Source organism: Syngnathus leptorhynchus, chromosome 9 (assembly GCF_054491065.1).
Source record: "Syngnathus leptorhynchus isolate UIUO chromosome 9, UIUO_Slep, whole genome shotgun sequence".
NCBI classification, from domain to species: Eukaryota; Metazoa; Chordata; class Actinopteri; order Syngnathiformes; family Syngnathidae; genus Syngnathus; species Syngnathus leptorhynchus.
This window is the reverse complement of record NC_141203.1, coordinates 12,438,433-12,458,170: the sequence shown is the minus strand read 5'-3', so window position 1 is coordinate 12,458,170 and position 19,738 is coordinate 12,438,433. Positions and strand designations below refer to the sequence as shown.

General features: G+C 47.4%; 1 protein-coding gene across 1 annotated transcript; it reads left to right on the top strand.

Moving 5' to 3' along the window:
• The first annotated feature begins 7,173 nt into the window (after window positions 1-7,173).
• Window positions 7,174-19,460, top strand: LOC147051304 (rho GTPase-activating protein 20-like). The gene is made up of 15 exons (XM_085919846.1): window positions 7,174-7,452; window positions 9,156-9,241; window positions 10,707-10,883; window positions 11,704-11,853; window positions 12,216-12,257; window positions 12,367-12,451; window positions 12,544-12,621; window positions 12,825-12,891; window positions 13,100-13,288; window positions 13,978-14,174; window positions 14,408-14,572; window positions 14,688-14,797; window positions 14,881-15,070; window positions 17,213-17,330; window positions 17,420-19,460. Exons 1-15 carry the CDS (start codon window positions 7,315-7,317, stop codon window positions 18,733-18,735), a joined length of 3,108 nt encoding a protein of 1,035 aa, XP_085775972.1. The 5' UTR covers window positions 7,174-7,314; the 3' UTR covers window positions 18,736-19,460.
• Window positions 19,461-19,738: the final 278 nt, after the last annotated feature.

Sequence of the window (19,738 nt, the reverse complement as noted above, 5' to 3'; positions counted from 1 at the left end):
GCAGTCGTGACACGATTCATTGCAATAACAAAATGAAAAAGAAAAAAAACTCAATTTACAATTCGTGTCAATTCCAATACGATACAGTCCACTCTAAGTGCAATAAAATTTACGTGGGGGCGAGCTTTTCTTTTGACACATCTAGTACAACGACGACTTTGACCTTGGAGTCATCAGAGTGAAAAATGAGTTTGCAGCGCCATTGCCAGGAAGGTGTCGCTAATAAATGCTGCCAAATCATCATTTGTCTTCATTTTCCATGCGCGTGAACTTTTCGTTGACGTTTTGGTCGCCTTCACGCGCTAACCTCGACACATTTTGAGAGAGAGCGGAGTTCTATATCCGTCAGTCAAGAATTCGATAAGATCTTTGGGAAGTATCGCCTTTCGCAGAAATATACTTTCAGCACAGGGGAGTATGATCTATGATGTTGCCTGTCAAAAATTTTCATGTGTGCGTGTGTGTGTGTGTGGGGGGGCAGTAACCTTAGCTTTGTTTTTAAAAGTTTCGTCATCCCAAAATGTGTTGCAGGTACCAACAGGGCTAACACTAAGATGCACGGAAACAAAAATGATACGAAAACAGTCAAGTGTACGAAGACGTAACCTTTGGCTATAGTTATGCAGCTATGTCGCTAGCCAAAGCTGTCCTGTTGTTCGCTCATTAGCCAATATTTAACACTATTAAGTTTCAAGCTAACCAGGCTCGCCAGTGGCCCCGCAAATTTACAAAATGAATTCGTCTTCGTGTAATGCTGGACACGAAACCCGTTTCATGGGCGTCGAAGGAGCTCACAAAATGTTTTTGAACTGAGGGAGTTATGAAGAAGATATTTTGGACTTGCTGGGAGTCCTGTGATGTTCGTTGACGCTAATTAGCCGTTTTGTGTCTCGCTCTGGTGACTGTCTGATTTTTTGGCCTTTTGAAGGCTCCGCCGCGGGATGATCCAATTAGTCGAATCCGGCACGGGGATCAGAGGTTGGCCGGCCACTCGGCCGGACCTGCGTGAGGCCGACCACACCGGGCGAATTCGCTGATGATTCCAAAAATGAAATCACTCAGATCCAGAGAAGTACTGTACCGAAGAAAATTTGACTTCGTTTTGGTTTAGTTCCGTTACTTTTTGCGAATGTTAGCATATTGCCGTGACTGACGGATCAAAGTCTGGAGCGTGTCAGCGAGCAGTCGTAATCCTCTCAGCTCGCCCGCCTCATTCCCAGACTTGTAATGCTTGGTCATGATGTTTACGTGGCCTTTTGTCCTTTTTGTCACCCCCCCCCTTGCAAGCCTGCACCCATCCTAATCGGCCTCCTATTTGATCAGTCTAATCATGATAGACACATTTAGCAAATTTCAGGTACCTAATTAAAAACTGGCTTTGAGGGCAGAATTTTCAAGTCAAATTCATGAGCTAAGTTTGGTCTTCAAACGTTGCTGCCGTGCTCTGACCATTTTTCGAGCATCGATTTTGCTAGCGAGGTCATTAAGATAGCTTGTAACGCAGCTAAATGAATCAGACGATCAGCCCTTCCCTTTGCAGGAAGGCTTTTGCGTCATCAGCCCACATTTCTGAGTCAAAGCGTGTTTGTAATGTATCGCCAGTTAACGTCCTTGAAAGCGTACTTGACTTCTGAAATCCAAACACAAAGAGTTTGTTATCATTCCTGTCGGACCACTGACGATGGTTTAAGTTTGGCGTGGAAGAGCCGTGAAATGGACAAAAGTGGACGTTTACTGACGAGAAAATGTCAAGATATGAACCGCTTTAATCGGACAGCTGGTTTAGTCTGCGTGCGAGCCTTTGAGTGTGAGCTGTGGCGTACAGCAGCGACTGCCGACCGTTCCGTTTGCATCCATTTTATTTTGCGTCCTTTTTGCAACTCTCCACAACCCGGTTTTCATGTGACATAAGCTAAATATCTTGCAAATGTTTTCCAACATTATTCTGGCCTACACATATAAAGCATATCAATCGCCCCCCCCCCACCCCTTGTTTATGCCCTCTCTGTACCCCCCCCCCCTTGGAGCCCACCCGCATTCATTCCTTCTCCACCTGACTAGCCAATAGGACCAGGCAGGCTGGTCTGGGTGTGGGCTGAGCCAGGGGGAGGAGGTTGCAAGGTAGGGGGAACTGACCGGACGGGACCAAACGCCCCGACCAATCGGCCAGCCAGACGGCCAAGCAGGCAGCGAAGGGAAACATTTCACACCCTGGTGAATATTCCGCCTTCTTCTTCCAATGGATCTACACGACTTCAGGTTCCGCCACACCTGAGAAGAAAAGCCGGGAGACCCATCCCGGGGGAAATGTTTCAGGAGAACTTTCCTGACATGGACAAGCAAGAAGAGATGGCGAGGGGCCGCGCTGGAAGCTGCGTGGAGTTTGACAGCCTCAGGGTGAGTGACGTGATGATGACCACGGGTCGCATGTGGGAAGTGATGGAGGTGGGAATCTCACAGAGTTGCAGGAACACACTCAAGTGTGATGAAATGAAGCGCTTACAAAATGGCGCCGCTTTCCACTGAAAAAGTGGAACTGGAAGAAATGGGGAGCTTTTTGGACTTGGAGAATTTGAATGGCCCAAAGTACGGATCAATTTGGGATATGTTGAAGTCTTATCGCCGTGTTTACTAAACATAAACACGCTGGTGTAAATCTGAGGAAAGCCGATTGATGATCTTCATCCAAATTGGAAACTGCTCTGTAATCCCGTTTGAAGCGCGGCGATGAAAATGTCTTCTTTTTCTTTTTTTCATCCGTCACATTCAAGGATATTTATGATGGAATGAATCCAGAGCAGGGATTACCTCCAAGGAGGATGAATCTCATGAAGGCTTTTTTTTTTTTTTTTTCTTCCTCCTCTTTGCGTTGTGACCTACTTCTTGCCTGTGGCCGACTTTTGGGCTGGGAAACAAGTAAGGAAAGAGTCAGGTGGCACCACGTGAGGTCACCGCCAGACTCAAAGGAATGTGTGAAGCGACTTCCACCGCACCCGCTGCGAGTAATCTGGCCTTTTATGTTTTGACAGACAATTTGGCTGGCATCCATCCATCCATCCATTTCTCCTCTTGTGACCTCGCTATATCAATATTAGCTAGGATTGTGCTCATAGCTAATAACGCCCACATCTTAGTTGGACTCTCATCGTGTTTACTTTGAAATCTCCGACCGACGCGGCACGTTTCCGTATCTTGCCGAGCGGTGGTCGTGCGTGTTGCGCGTGGTTAAGCATCGAGGAGGTCAGTGAGGTCATCGGCCTCGATTATGGAAGCACGCACATACATGTGCGCGCATGTGCGGTGGTGATTATATGAAGCCGGGGAGCTTTCATTAAGTTTGCTGGACTGCTTCTGGTGTATCATTACCGCTCCTAAGTCATAACATGCCAGACAATAGTGATCATGTAGCGTGTATACACTTAGGCATGTATGCACAGCCGTGTGTGTGTGTGTGTGTGTGTGTGTGTGTGTGTGTGTGTGTGTGTGTGTGTGTGTGTGTGTGTGTGTGTATCGGACAGTTGTGATGTATTCAGGCATGCATTTGATCTCGCATGACTGATTTAAGCACTTTTGATATTATGAGGATGATTTTCTTTCTTCCCCAAACGTTGATGTAGTTACAATCATTATGGCGAGTTAGCCTGGTGACTTTCGAAAGCATTGGCGTCCCAGCTGATGACGCCACGATGCTATTTCACGTGTTTCAGGAAAGATGTGTGACTTCACTCGGACTTAATTGACTCCAGACCTCGACTGGACTATGAACCTGTCCCGGTAGTCAACAGACCGCTTGTTCCTGGAAATAACAAAAAGAGTTTCTCTGACCTATATTATCCGGTGCTAGGTGGGCTCTGACTCGAGGCTTCGACTTGAGCCCCGTTAGACCTTCAGACGGGATGCGGTGACTCGGCGGGTTGTGAAGTCTGAGACTTCAGGGTGGCGGCGGGAGGTATTAGGTCAGCTGTAAGAGGCCGGGGGATTAAGTCCGACTGACCCCTGTACAAGCGGACTAGGGGAGGGGCTTCGGGTGGAAGTGAAGCACGTAAGGAAGCGATGCAGCGTTTGATGAGACGCCCCTTGGCACTTGTTGGAGTGGTGGTGGTGAGAGAAGTATCTCCCCCTGCTGCTCAGACCGAAGCCATGAAAGCGGCATTTTTTATGCTAACATGAACATTTCTGGACTTTCTTCGGCCAACAATCACATCCCCGCAGGTTGGGTATTCTCCGAGCTCGTGGAACTGTTGGAACGGCCCCGGTTGGACTGCTTGCTTTGGCAGCTTAATGACATTTACGCGTGTTTATCGAGACGAATCGCAGGAAAAAAAAAAAAAAAGATGTGCTGGCTAAAGTCAATTTATGCTGCCAAATATTTGGCGCATTTGTCGAGTTGGACAAAAATATTAGGCACGGTTCTCTAATCTGATGTTTGTGGCCACTGGGATTCACGTCAGGACTTTGTTGTGATGAACACACACACACACACACACACACACACACATCCAGATGTGTGGGAGTGCAGGCAATGGCACCACGCCAGGGCTGTTATTCTCCTTACTTGGCTTTGCGCCGTATGTTTTCATTTCATGTCATGACGGCGCACTTGACCCCCTGCGGTGCTCTGTCACACTTTGCAAACACCTTTGAAAATAGCAACACTTAAGCATGTGAGCGTATTCCAAGTGCGCAACCTCATAAAGACAATTACGGAGGAGCTTTATGATGACGTCGTCATCTTTAGGTCAAATTAAATCGGTTTTCACTCATCAAAACTATTTCCCACAATTTGACATAAACATATATTCATTCTACATTAACAGGTTAATTGATTTATTGTCGATCAAGTTAAAAAATAATCAAACGTAGTCCTTGAGCCCAAACGTTTGTCCCCCCCCCGCCCAAGATCTGCCAGCTCAATCCGACATGTGTGCCAGTGAAATGAAGAAGCCATGTTGTGTTTGCTTCAAAATATTAGGGAGCCCCCCTGCCTCCGTCCCAAATCCCAAGATCAGCATGCAAAGCTTCCTCGATGCGACCTCTGAACTTTTTGTTTATTATCTGACATGAATTTGGTGGGAACAAGTCGAGACGTCCTAACCTTAGGTCGCCGTGCAGGTTTCACCTGGTGGTCCCGGACCCCCCTCCCCCCCCTCCCAAGGTGGAATGCGGGCTTTAGACCTCTTGGCTCCTGACCTCTCGGATGCGATACGAGACCGATGCTGAGAACGTGACGGCTGACTGACACTCGCGCGGAAGTAGACTAACAAACTTATCTCGCGTTGATTAGCTTTGCTGGCTCCGCGTCTGGATCCTCCAGCTGAGAGCTTGAGAGCCCCGTCGAGCTTTCAATTTGGGTTCTTAATGGACCAGTCCAAACACAATATTACATTTGTGAAATAAGAATAAATCAATTTCAAGTGGCTAGCATTTGATCTCGATAGCGCCCTCTGCTGTGGACTTAAATTGACGTAAAACTGCCGTCGGGCTCACACCCGAGTTGGAGCACTACTTACGTTTGTGAGAAAGTTGGGTCAAATTGATGCAACGTGCACTCATATCTGAGAGATAGAAATTCCAACCTGAGAAGGCTCAAATCATTTGTCCACTGTTTTCTCAACCATAGCGTGACATCACAACAACAACAGTAGTAGTAGTTGTAGGAGAGCACATGGCGGCACGTCAGCAGCATGTCAACTCTGCAGGCACACCGCACTAATCTGATTAGTCAGGTCACAGGGTGTGTGTGGGTGTGTGTGTGTGTGTGTGTGTGTGTGTGTGTGTGTGTGTGTGTGTGTGTGTAAGAGGACAGTGGCCAGGCTCAGACGTCTGCTTTTCTGTCTTGTGTCTCCTCCCTATCATGGCATGTCTGTCTGATTCTCCAGAAGGGTCTGAAACCAAAACATCTATTTTGTTCAGGCACTTGTGGGAGGCTCCCTAAGTAGCAGTAATGTTGTTTTGGGCGTGCTTGCCTGGTTCTTGCTATTTAATTTTTGTTGTATATCAGGGATAGGCAAATGGCGGCCCACAACCATCCCCAGAGTGATTCCTCAGTGTTTACTTCAACTTCTCAGATTAGCTTCTAATACTTTTGATACTGGAACTTCCTCTAGTCATGGCGTCCTACCGATACTACTTCTGTTAATAGCGCCATCAATTTAGCATGATGTTTTTTCTTAAAGCAGGCTGTAAAATTCGTGTCTGACGTCACCTTACGGACAGGACACGGAAAAGAAAGGAAAAGTCTGGAAAGTTATTATTGTTGTCATCTTCTGGCCAGCAGAAACAGTTCAAACTACATAGGCAGGCAGGCAACGCACGCGGCGTTTCCAACCACAACGCCGACACACCCTGGGCCCAGTCTGGCGCTCCGCTCCGGATCCTCCAGACGGACCAGACTGCTGCTATCCAGAATAACATCAGGAAACAGACGGGTCGCCTCGAAAAGCCTCTGCAGCGGTTCTAACTTTAGCTGGACCGTCATTTAACACGCTGACAACTGCTTTGAGTATTACAGTTAGCGTTGCGGCTTGTTACTGAAGGGTCACGGAACACTCAAGGCGGGATATCGCCGGGAAATTCACTCATCAACTTGAATACATATCAACTTCAGTGCCTTGTCCCGGACTCAACTCTACAGCGTGTTAATGATTTCAAAATAAACAAGAAACTATTGCAATGAACAATACCAATAGCTTGGAATTAATACATCACATTGAATACAATATTTTTTAAATGTATGTATACAACACAGTCATAAATTGAAATTAATCAATCATTAAGGGAAAACGATTCATTTTTTATTTATTTGAATGTAATTATATGTTGAACAGTCAGAAGAATGATATATTAGTGAAATAAATGAAATATTAATTAGAAATTAATTATTAATAAATACATTTCATTCATTTCATACTTGTAATTTGTTCTTTAAGCGTCATATTATTGAGACCTGATAGTCAAGCTGACATTTCTACTTCCGGTGACTTATTTGTTCGCAACTACTGGCCTATCAAAGTAAAGCATACCATATAAAACGGCCCCGACAGTTATAATGTGCGGAGTTAATACATTTTATTTTGTTAATAAAACGGAAGTAAATAGTTTAACACCATCTACCTTGATTATCATCGGAGTCCTCGAGTGGAGAGGCGCTCAGACCAAATTGCGTCCGCTTGGAGTAAGCAGCTTCCCTCCGCCACCGCCGTCATGGATCATCCACGGGCTTGCGTCCAGCTGTCTGCCGGATAAAACAACAACTGAATCGGACATGGGAATACTGTTTGCACGGGGCGACCGGCCCGGTGGATCCGTTTTTTGATGGAAAGCATGTCACCGCAGCAGCAGCAGCAGGCGCAGCAACAGGCGCAGCAGCAGCAGCAACAGGGCACCGCCACGGGTCGGAGCGACTCCGACTCTGTGGCCGGGAAAAACGCGCCGCTCCCGGATAATAAAAAGGTAGCTAGACAAATCATGTATTTACCTACTGTATCATGTTTTTGACAGATTAGAATTGTTTTTGTGGCAAAAAAAAATCACGTTTCTTTTTTGACAATTGCATCCTTTGCTGATTGCGCTTTTGTGTGGAATTTGGAACTTTTGTGTTTAAATGGGAAACAGAAACTAACCAACCAACAAATATAAATTCTATGGGAAAACTATAGACTGTGCGTGCAAGACAATGTCCTATTGTCACCTTTTTAATGTCTAATGTCGCAATTCTATGGGGAACTATATTGATTTCCTGGCCAAATTTGTTACAATCCTGATATCATTTGTTTTGGACAAACATGTAACATTATAGTGCAAAAAAAATATGTTTCTTATAAATGTGATTATTCAGCACGGTCAACATGAGGCTTTATCTGAGACACACGCACACACAGACAATAGATTGCTTAAATGATTAATGCATTAATCATCCTTAAAAAATGGCCCATATTGATTACTTTTGGCTTCGTTACATCGACAAACGCACGCACAATATAGTGATGTCAACAAATTCTGCTATACAGCGCTCCGTGCGGTCCTTGTTAGAACTGCAGTTTCAATTGTGAGTCGAAAAACTACGCCTTAATTGATTTTTGAGTTAGAATTTTAACGCATTTGTACTGTTAAATTATATATACAAATAATAATTATAGTTTATTGTAAATAATGAAAAAAACTGATTCTTGCACTTCCTCGGGAGTGGGGGGGGGGGCAGAATAGTTTGACCCTGGTGAGCTTTTTGCAGTCGTTAATAGTTTGTGCTCGGGGTCACCAAAGTGCTCACGAATGTCGAGTTTCCACATGCCGTCATTTATCTGCATTTTTGGTCTCAATGACGGATAGGCTGCACGCTAGCATAAGTGCTAGCTGACACAAAAATAAATATCAATGCTGTGTTTTGATTGACATGAACCAAGAAGGTACTAATTTTATAATGTTGATGATCATTGTGGCTGTTGTGAAGTCAGTGTAATATTTTGGTGACAGGAGGCAGCCAAAGTATTCAAACCATGTCCCGTCGTGATGCAATGCGACGAGGCGATGTGCCAACTTTGGACTTGTTCCTCTTGTTATGTCAGAAGTGTGCAGCATGCTTGACAAATGTTACCGTTGCCTTCAGCAAGCACCATCATGGCAACACGTTCAAGACAAAATGTTGGAACATAGACAATAGCGTTCCGTGACCAGACTTTAAGCGAAGGCGCAAAAAACGAAATGACTCATTAGTCACAGGCATATTTTCATAATCCTCTGGGGGAAATTATTCCTGCAGCTCACTGAGAAGCCGTGAGCGTCTCCACGTTGATCCGTTCCTATCCTCCACTTGCGTGAATATCGATTGTGCGCGTTGTAAACTTTGCACAGAATCACACAATAAGATCAACCAGTCAAGTCTAGCAACAAAAATGGTGTTTCAATACTTATGTCCACAGACAACTTGTGCTTGCTACTTTCCAACCGAAGCTCAATTCCTCTTTTTTCCTTCTCCCTCCGTTGCGGCCACTTCTCTTTTCCTTCCAGCCGCCACACTTCCCCTCAAAAGTCTCTCTTCTGCCACACACACCCACACACACACACACATGGATGGATGGATAAAATTTGGCTTCCTGGTGGTATTTCCTGTGAGGACCAAACTGATCACATGTGTTTGTGTCTGTCTGTGTGTGTAGAAGATGAAGACTTTGGCTCAAAGAAGACAATCTGCTCCCTCATTGGTCATCAGCAAAGCACTGACCAGGTCCAGAAGCACATCAAGGTATGCAAAACACAAACACACTGACCAGCCTAACGTATGTGCACATATACACAAATACACAAATGACGACCAGCGTGCAGAAAAGTTCACGCCGCTTTAGCTGTGTTGTCACACCGTGACGTCATACCTGTTACGTTGCCGAGACAGTTAGCGTCCTGCGCTAACACTTGACATGTGTTATGGCGCAACCGTTTTTTTTTTTTTTTTTTAATATTATATTGACTCCCAGGACAAAACGTTCCGTGAGAGGGTTGACAAGCAATGTTGAACGCCCAGGGAGAAGGCGGGGGTCACGTGACCCATCCGTGGCTCCGTAGGGGATGCTGATTGACATGTTTATGTGATACAAGACTCTTTGTGGCACACGTGTCCAAATCCCTTCAACTTCCTCCTGATAAGCGGAGCCAAACGCACCGGGGGGAACTTTAATTAGCCATGCCTGCACCAGCCCACTTTCATACACTGCCAGCTTTGAGAGGGAGGGAGGGAGGGAGAAAGAAAGAAAGAGGAGGATCGCTATGTGTGTGTGTGTGTGTATGTTGGTATGTTTATGATTCATTTCTGTCTATACTGTGCGCATATTTCTCAGTCTATGTGCGTGCATGTGTAAAACACCTCAAGTTAATGAGCTTTTTGGGTTTGTTGTTATGCAAGAGAGCCTCACGCTTTCATCCAATCACATAAGCTCATGCTGGCTGGCTGGCTGCTCTTTCACCACTCCAAGGAAAGTACCGGAGCGTGCACATCTGTGAGTGTGTGTGCGTTGTAACCTAGCAACGTGTTTTCCAAAAGGCAACACCACATTCTGACATCGTTAAAAGTGAAATTCAATAATACAGTGAGGTCACTTCCTGTCGGCCTGGCTTTCCCATCCTCAAATACACAGACCCCTGGATTTGAAGTTAGTGGGTGACATCACACAAACTCAATCACACACACACATATGCGTTTCATCTACCTTTTCGTAAGGCCATCATGCAGGACAATTTGGCCGCCTTTTTTAATGCCTGTAGCAGGAAAAAAAAGTTTCACCCCAGACGTGGGCGGATGTGAGTCAAGCGGGTGGGAAGACTGGAGAAAGTGTGAGTGGTCAACTTTCTGTGGTCGCCTGTCAATCAAGGGCTGTGAAGCAATTAAAAAAAAAAAAGGTATAAAGTCAAATTTCGCCACCATGCTTGGCTCACACAAGAATATCAAAACTGAAATGTAAACTTCCAGAAATGTTCACCAGACAAATGTGATGATGCTAAATGGGCTTGAGGTGCGTCCGGCACACACGTTCGTGCGAGGCACCGGCGTGCCTTTTGTAAACACGGAGGAGATGCAGATAAGCTGACATTATTTGTCCAAACAGGAAAGGACGCTGCTCTGTGAGCACTTCCTGACTCGGTTGTCACGACAACCAACCCATCGGAGCATTAGTGGCTCGAGGACGAGACGCGTGACGGTGGTGGTCTGCTTTCAGGGAGAGCTGCCTGACTCCGGTGAGTCCAGAGTCCTGCGGTCTGGTCCAGAGCTTCCTGAGCCAGAGTCCGGGCCAAGCCTTCCTGGGCCACGTTCAAGTCCAGATGAAGACGGGCCTGCAGACCCAGGACAGACATCTCTTCCTTTTCACTGACACGCTCATCGTCACCAAGACCAAGTCAGTCCACATGACGTCGTCGCTCGCCTGACTTCCTACATTCTTTCCACCCCAGTTTTCTTCCCTCACTCCAGTCTCCCTTCTTCTCACTCCCTCTTTACCTCCTCGACTTCCCCGTTCCCTTTTCACCTCCCACCCTTTTAACTCTGGTCTCTCTTTTTGGCCATTCCGTGGTCTCTCCCCCCCCCCTCTCTCCCTCTTGAACTCCTCTAACCTCGTCAACTCTTCGCTATGCCTCCCTCTGCTAAACGTGTAATTATTTTTCGGCCAATTAAATCCATATGAAGCCCGGCGGCGATCAAAGCTCAGCGCGAGGGCTCCCCACCCAGAACAGTGCACCGAAATAGAAACTTAAAGAGCACGTCCATATTTAACACACACACACACACACACACACGCACACAGCGTGAGGACACAGCAGGACCTTTGTGGTCGGTTCCATCCGGAGCTGACCCCTCGGCTATAATTGTCTTTATTACACGGTGGCTGGAGTGAACCCGGGCCAACTCGGCAGGATTGCTTGACAAAATGGCCGCCGCGCATTGACGTCGGAGTGTCCTCTGTAATCACGGCAGCAGCAAAAAAATGTTCATAAATAGCCCGCAATCATTCATTAGCGTCGGGCTCTTTTAAGGCTTTGAGTCTGCTCGCTGTGATTTCTCCATTGAAATGTCTTCATCGAAATATCGTAGTTTGATTCCGTCTCATTTGGTCACTCTAAATTGTCCTCGGTTCACCGATGCGATTGGCTGGTGCACCACAGAGGAAGAAAAGCCGTTTTGGGGAACGATAAGATGTTACGACTTCCTCCCTCCCGCAGGTCTCCGTCTCACTTCAAGGTGAAAGCCAGAGTGCGCTCGTGCGAGATGTGGACGGCGGGCTGCGTGGACGAGGTGTGCGAGGGCAGCATCAGCCCGGAGAGAAGCTTCGTTCTGGGATGGCCTACGTGTAACAGCGTGGCCACCTTCAGGTAGGCGCCAAATGGCTTTTTTTGGTTTCCGTTCCATAGCTTGAAGAGCTCCAAATTGATGGAACAGACCCCGAAGCCCCTGAAGGGTGGCGCACCATTCCGAACAATCCTCAGCTAAACCGCAGCGCGACAGGCTAACATCAGGCGCGCACACACACACACGTGTGTGTTTACACCATTTACACTCTCCGGCCTCATGGCAGGCAGGCAGCCAGCCAGCCGTGCCGTGACGTAACATTCTCACATTCCGCCTCAGCGGGAATCTGCTCGTAGCTTCAGTAACACAACGGCGTCTTTTGCACAGACGCGTCTCGTCGTCATTATTGGTATCGATGGAATTTTTTTTCTTCTCTCCTACGCAGCTCCGAGGAGCAGAAGGAGAAGTGGCTGGCGCTCATCAAAAGGTAGAAATAGATTTTTGGATTCACTTCTCACATCAATGTATAAAATGAGTCCATTTTTGGCAATCTGAGAATGAAATCTTTTTTTTTTTTCTTTGACTTTGCTTGTCAGTCGTATCACCGAAGGAAAAGAGAAGGACGACCCCAAGACGGTCCCGCTCAAGATATTTGCCAAGGATATGGGAAACTGCGCTTATGTAAGATCGGTCTTCTGCTTATGATTAAAATAATTGTGATGAGTACTCGGGGCGGGGATGTGAAAAAGCAACCATGTGTTGCGTTTGTTTAGGCCAAGACGCTGGCGGTCAACAACACAGACAACACCAACGAGGTCATCAGCATGGCACTGGCGCAGTTTGGGATAGCTGTGAGTCGTGCTTTGTTTAAAACTTAAAATCCAAAGACCACGACTTGAAACCTTAACCTTTGTTTGAAACCCTAAACTTGTCTTAAAACCCCAACCCAGGCTTGAGTTCCTGATGGAAACCCTAACCCTGTCTTGAGACCCAACCATCAATCTTGTCATATCAACAAAAACATGCGTCTTGAAATCTGTATTTTGTTTTGTAGGGTCACATGAAGGATCACCGCTTGTGGGTGAGCTCCAGTAAGGACGAGCCTCCGTACCCGCTGATAGGTGAGAACTAAATGCCGCCTTCTCACTTTAAAGGCTTTCATGTCCGCGTTTCAACTCGCCCATCTGGAAGCACAGTGTGCCTTTGTTTTTTTGTTTTTTTGAACATTTCCAGGACATTTGTTCCTTTCAAGCTTTGATGTGGATTTCCAAAACATCCAGTCGTTAGGGGCGCGGCATTCATTTCTTGCAAATCATTCCCCCCGTCCAGGCCACGAGTTCCCGTTCAGCATCAAGATGAGTCACGTTCGAGACGGCGGGAGCGCTAGCGGAGATGCGAGCGGCGGTCCCTGCGATTGTCCCGAGGTTCAGCTCCTGGACCGATGTCTGCCTCCGGAAACCCAGTGTCACTTTATACTCAGACCCAGCAAAGTCACGCACGGCACGGACGCCTTCGCAGGTCAGCGACAAAAAAAACACTGCAGCATCAATGGCGTGCGTTGCTTTCATCCGCATAAAGTGTCCGCCTTGACATACAAGTTTGTTACCTCGCTCCCTGCCGTTTGAGTCCGTAAAATGATATTTAAAAAAACAACAACAACTCAAAGTCTTTGCAAAATAGGGGAGAAAAGCAAACTCATGAACTTGACTGCGGCGATATCGCAACCTCCTCTGCGGGGGAACACCCGAGAGAGAAAGTCATGTGTGTGCAAAGTTGCCTCACAGCCGAAATGTTTTCACTCGGACTTTAAACCCCCAGAAAAAAAAAAGGGAGTAAGAAAGAATGTGGGAAAAGGGAAAATGGAAACGTGAGCAAAGATAACACTCTTGAAGGTCAGCGAGCAGGCGGGAAAAAGCAACAGCCGACGGCGGGTAAGCGATAGGGCAGGAAACGGGACGGGACGCGAGAAAGACAAACAAGATGGACGCTGACGGCAGGGAAACACGCACACGCACAAAAAGTCCTGCTAGTGTCACTGAGGTTTGGCAAATTATGATGTAATCATGAGAACCTTTCAAAAGATTGGATCATTTTAATATTTAGAAATCTAATTTGAGTTTTCAATTCAAGCTTGGATTGGGGTTCCGGTTTCAAGCTAGGATTAAAGTTGTAAATGAAGGTTGTCCTGACATCAACTTCTTCCGCAGACGCCGCCCCGCCAAAGTCGTTCAAGCGTAAACGCTCTCTGATCAACTGGCCCTTCTGGAGGGGCTCCAGCAACCAGCTGGACGCCGCCGCGCCCCCACACAGTCCTACCTCGCCCGGCCCCGTCCCGGGTCGCCTCTTCGGGCGGCCGCTCGCCTCCGTCTGCTCGGCGGACAGCGGCCTGCCCAAACCAGTAATGGTGAGCGCAGTCCGAGCAGCTATCAACTAGCGTTGCTAACAGCTAGCATGCTTTGCGCCTCCATTTACAGCGGCTATCCCCTCCTACCCCGAGAGAAAAGTAGTTTGCTAACAAAGACATTTAATCGGAGTCGTCAGGAACCATTTTGAAATGAATCCGATTCAAAATGCTGTTAGCGCAAAGTGCTAACCTGGCTCCATTGCTAACGATAGAAATCAAATGTCTCGATTCAGGACATGCTGGTGTTCCTGCACGTAGAGGGTCCGTATACCCGTGGCGTGTTTCGGCGTTCGGCGGCAGCCAAGGCGTGCCGGGAGCTGCGTGAGCGACTGGACGCCGGGACGGACAACGGCGAGATTACACGCCAGTCCGTGTTTGTCGTGGCCGGCGTCCTCAAGGTAAACGGGCTTCCTGAAGTGACGTCGATATAGTTCCCATTGAGCCTCACCAACTACCTACCATCCTACAAAGTTGAAATCAGCCTCCAAAACCAAAAACGTGTTTTTATCGCAGGACTTCCTCCGCAGCATCCCCGGCAGCCTGCTTTGTTGCGACCTTTACGACCAGTGGACGGCGGCTATGGAGAGTGAGGGAAGCCACGACGTGAGCGACAAAGTCTACAGGTAACAGCCATAAATTAGCCGCGAGCTAGTCCCGTTTTTTTTCTTTGATCGATAGAAATGACGTTGACGGGCTGTTTTTGTAGATTACTGCGCCTGCTGCCCGCTGAGAATTTTCTGCTGCTGCGCCACGTGGTTGCCGTGCTGCACCGCATCCAAGGCTTGGCTCACGACAACCAGATGAATGCTTTCAACTTATCCGTCTGCATTGCTCCCAGTATGCTTTGGGCCTCCATGCCCGGAACCCCCGAGATGGAGGGGGAAGGCGCCAAGAGGGTAAGAAAAGCTTTTTAAAAAGGTAGCAATCGTGGAAGCTAAATGCTAAACTGACATTAGCTGTGATACAGACATGTTCTTCCATCCAGCAGATTAGATGTTAGGTGTTGTATGCTAAAAACTAAGCTAACATTTCACTTTGGTTAAACCACAAGGCTAATCTGATGAACATTTCAGGATGCTACAAGATAAAACAGCTCTCGACGCCTAACAGCATGGCTTCTTAAAGTACTTGGACGTACAGAGATCTAACATTTGACGTACGGAGGGAATGCTAAAGCACTAAAGTTAGCACGCAATGTCAACAAGTCTCTTACTACACTATGTTATTATTTTGGAATTACACTCGTTTGCTTTTCCAGTGTATGCGTGTGGACGGCCATCCGAGAGATGGAAAAAAAAAAAAAAATAGCCACATGTCAGCAAAAATAACCTCAGCGGCCACAAATATCTCTTTGGCAAATACTCTGCTTTCGACATTTTCCCTCACGGGGTCCGAGACCTGAGCCAAGTCTTACTGAGGCGCACCTCCACAGAGTCCTGGCTCGTCTCCAAACTGAACGGGAGTCATGTGACCGCTCCGACTATCTTTGAACAGCCTCAAATCGTAAGCGCAAAGACGCTTGTGACGCTTGATCTCGTCAATATGTACTGTGAAAATAAGAAATCCAAAGTACAAGGGGCATATTCTGACAATGAAGGGGGCAAAATGAAAGGTAAATGAGATCATAGGTCACATGATGGGACTCGAGTGTCAGCGTTTGTGTTCTTGAGTGTTTTGTCGACTGCCGCAAATTTGTCGCTGCCGCAAAGGACCAAAACGAATTTGTTGTGATCGCATATGAGGATGTTTTGGCTTCATGTTTTTTGAACAAAAATCATGATAATCTACACTCCGCTCAGCAGCGGCAGCATATTGGAGCCACATTTGCAAAGAACACAGTGGACGTCATCCAAAAGCGCAGAATGTGGATTCCTGGATCTGGTTCCTTCTAATCTGAAACCAGGCGACGGGATTTTTTTTGTTTTTCTTTGTAAAAACCGGACAAAACGGTGACATCAGAGAGCAGGCTGGCTGTTTACGCACAGCGGCAAACAGCATCCAGACGCACTAAGCCGCAACATCTGGAGTCAAACAAACAAAAAAAAGTCACTTGCGTTTCCATGGCGTCAGCGAGGCCGACTTGCTTGTGTAAACACACGCGAGCCTCCTCTCCAATTTGATTTTAAATTGAAGCCATTTCTCAATTATCAAGAACAGTCTCGTCTGCTGATCTTACACCAAATCACTTTCACAGTCTCGGACTAAAAACTGAAAGAAAAAAAGGATGTAGAATTAGGGAAGACCTTGGTTGAACAACTCTTTTCTTTGTTCAGTCCTGTTTCATGAGTTTGAAAAAGCAATGCACGATTTTTGAATGAATTTATTCCGTTTTGGATGGAGGCTATAATAACTGTGTGTGGAAAAAGCGAAGCACTGTGAATACTTTCCAGATGCACTAACTACTGCAACTATCATCCCATTTATGTCTGAAAAGGATTTGGTGGTGAAATTAAAAACATGTAAACTGGTCAAAGTGAAGAAAATATGCAATTCCTGCCCAGATTCTTAGCCAAAATGATGAGGTACCATAAGGGGGAGGGGGGGGGGGTTGTGTTTACGCGGTTGGCTTGGAATGAGCGCGTGGGTGTTGAAAAGGTGGAAATTGTCAGAATGAAAATATGTGAGGAAACGTTTGGACAGCTGCGCCGATATTGGCGGGGAGAAAAAAAAAAAAAAAAGTTATTTAGGTCAGGAAGTCCTCCAATAAACATGCTTCGTGAGCAAACACAGCACTAGTGTTGTCTGATGACTACGAGGTGTGTGTGTGGGTGTGTGTGTGTGTGGAGGAAGAAAACACTCTTTTGCGCACTGGCCAAATCGCTGTGGAACAGCCAAAGGTTGCTGCATTGTCAAAGAAATAGGCAACATGAAAAATGATCATTCAAGACAAATGTAGCATATTTGCTAAGGACATAGCATTAAATCTTGGCATAGCATAAGATCCACCACTTCCTCTGCCTGTTACCACAAAATGGACTTTTACTTGCTGATTCAGCACTTTGCCATCCAATTTTTCAAATGTGTTTCTCCCGCCTTAGGTGTGCGAGCTGGTGCGCTTCCTCATCGAGAATTGCGCCGCCATGCTGGGTGATGATGTCACTTCCCTGTTTTCTGCATTCAGCCCAAAGGGCGGCGGCGGCAGCGAGCACAGCTCCGGTGAGAGATCGATTGTTGCGTTATGCTACGACGACACAAATCTGGAAGGTTGACGCATTCATTTACACATCACGCGTGGCTCGTTCCAGACGCCTCGTCGTTCCAAATGAACGACTCGTCCTACGACAGCCTGGAGAACGAGTTGAACGACGAACCCGAGTCTCCGTGCCAGGACCAACTGCCTCTGCGCGACAAACCCGATAGCCGCAGCCGCGATTCGGTCCTCACGCTCAGCGACTGCGAACCGGACGCCGAGGGCCCCTCCGCCGACCTTCTGCAGTTGCCTCCCTTGGCCAGGCCCCGTCGTTTCAGCCCCGCCACGCGCCAGCCTCGCGCCCGCCACGCCAACGGAGCATCCTCGCAGAGCGCCGGCCGGAGGCTGAGGCGTAGCTCGGAGCCCGCCTTAGCCGTCCTCGCCGGGGGGCGCCAGCCGCTACGCAAGGCCAGCTATGATGCCGCCATGGAGGGAGAGGAGGAAGAGGAGGAGTTCCTGGAGAAGGAGCTCAACGGGCTCCACCTGAACTCGGAGCGCCAGCAGAACGGCGGGCGGAGGAAGAATAAGCCCGTGCCCCCGCTGCGTCTAGACGCCAGCTGCTCGAGCCTCTCCTCGCCGGCCACGTCCCCTACCGGTTCCTCGCTCAGCTCCTTAGACTCTGCTTTCTCGCAGTACTCCACCGATTACGGCGTCGTCCCGACGGGAGACGGCCCCCTCCGGTCTCCGCGCTGCTCCCCGCCGCAGAAGGATCCCCGCCCCGGCCACGGCGCCCACCCCAATATGTGGCTCAAGAAGGACCGTCGCCTCTCTTTGAAGCAGCCTCTCAACGGACATGCTAGTGAGGAATCGCCGCCCGCCGGGACCCAAAGCGGGACGCCCAACCGGCGGCCCGGTAGTCCTCCGTCCTACCAGCAGGCGCTCCTTCAACTACAGTGCACCTCGCCCTTCTACAAGGGAGCGGACAAGCCTCTCACGGTGCGAGAGCTCCGCCTCCTCCACAACACAGGAACTGACGCCAGCCAGCCCCCCATGGGCGTTTTCTACGGACAAAGTGCCACCACTCTCATACTAAAACGCCAGAAGTCTCACTCTCTGACGCCGCCTACCCAGAGTCGGACTCTGCCCCGCCGCCGGTCTGAGCCCACCTGCCATCCCTCCAAAACCGCAACCCTGGACAGACCCCGGGCCCGCCTGAGGGTGTCGGACATTGAGCCCCTGTCGCCCTCCGCCGACCGTACCGTGCAGGACTACTTTTCGGCAAGTGGGGACGCGCCGGGGTCTGCGCGGAGGAGCCAGGAGGTGGCGCTAGCCATCGCCCAGGCCAAGAAGGAGTGGCGGAGTCGGCAGTGTAGCGAGCCGAGATTGGACGATTTCGACCAACTCTTCTTTGCCGAAGAGTCGTACGTGTAACTACCAACTTTGTACATAGCCACTTTTTACCAGCTTTGTATTACTCACCGTTGTCTCAATAGCATTTACGGTACCAGGGTGGGAGATTTCATCTATTTGTAAAATGGTACACATGCACTTCCTGCTTAGCGCCAAAATAAGATGCGGTTTTGGTTTTGCTACAATGAAAGATATGACACATATCTGACGTTCCATTTGCATTTTCCTTGACATACTGACAAATTAAGATTTAATTTAAAAATGACAAAAAAGGTTTTGGGGTTAAACTTTGTCTGGTCTTCCACAAATTGAAGTGCACTTCCTGGTGTCATAATAAGAGCAAGCAGTTTCCAAATTGTGCTTTGAAATGGATCAGATTTATCCTCAGCACGCAAACAATTTAGAAGATTTTTTTTTTCATGATTAAATCAAGCCGACAAATATGTATTTATTAGGAGAAATCAATGTCCCTGCTTCTGGGTATTTTAATGTACTAATTAGGGAATTTTCCATTGTATTATCTTGTATAAAAAAAAAAAAATCATTTTGTAATTGTACGATTAGTTCCCCCCACATTGTAAAATTGTATTTATAATACAGAAATATATATGATAAATATAAGTATGATCTTTGCTTTGTAATTAAAAATCAAATTGTATTTTTGTACATGTTCTGCTGCTGTTGCCATAGAAACTATATTTGCTACATATTTCTATTGTGTACAACATTTGAATAAAATGCTCTCTTCCAAGATTCCTCTTGATTTTAGCTGTACTGTTAGCTTTTGATAGAATAATCCAATCGAAAAATATTTGATAATGACCCTAGTTTCAAGTCAGGGTTATCAGTTCTTTGTGTGCAGCGGTAGGGGGGGGGAAGCATAAAAATGCAACAAGTGTATGAGGCAGCTATGCCTTCAGGCACATTCATAATGGCGCCATTTATGACGGAAACAAAGTGTGCTTGCCGTCAGATATACAGCATCCCTGGCGATTGGCTGACTTCTTTAAAAACTGTTGAATTC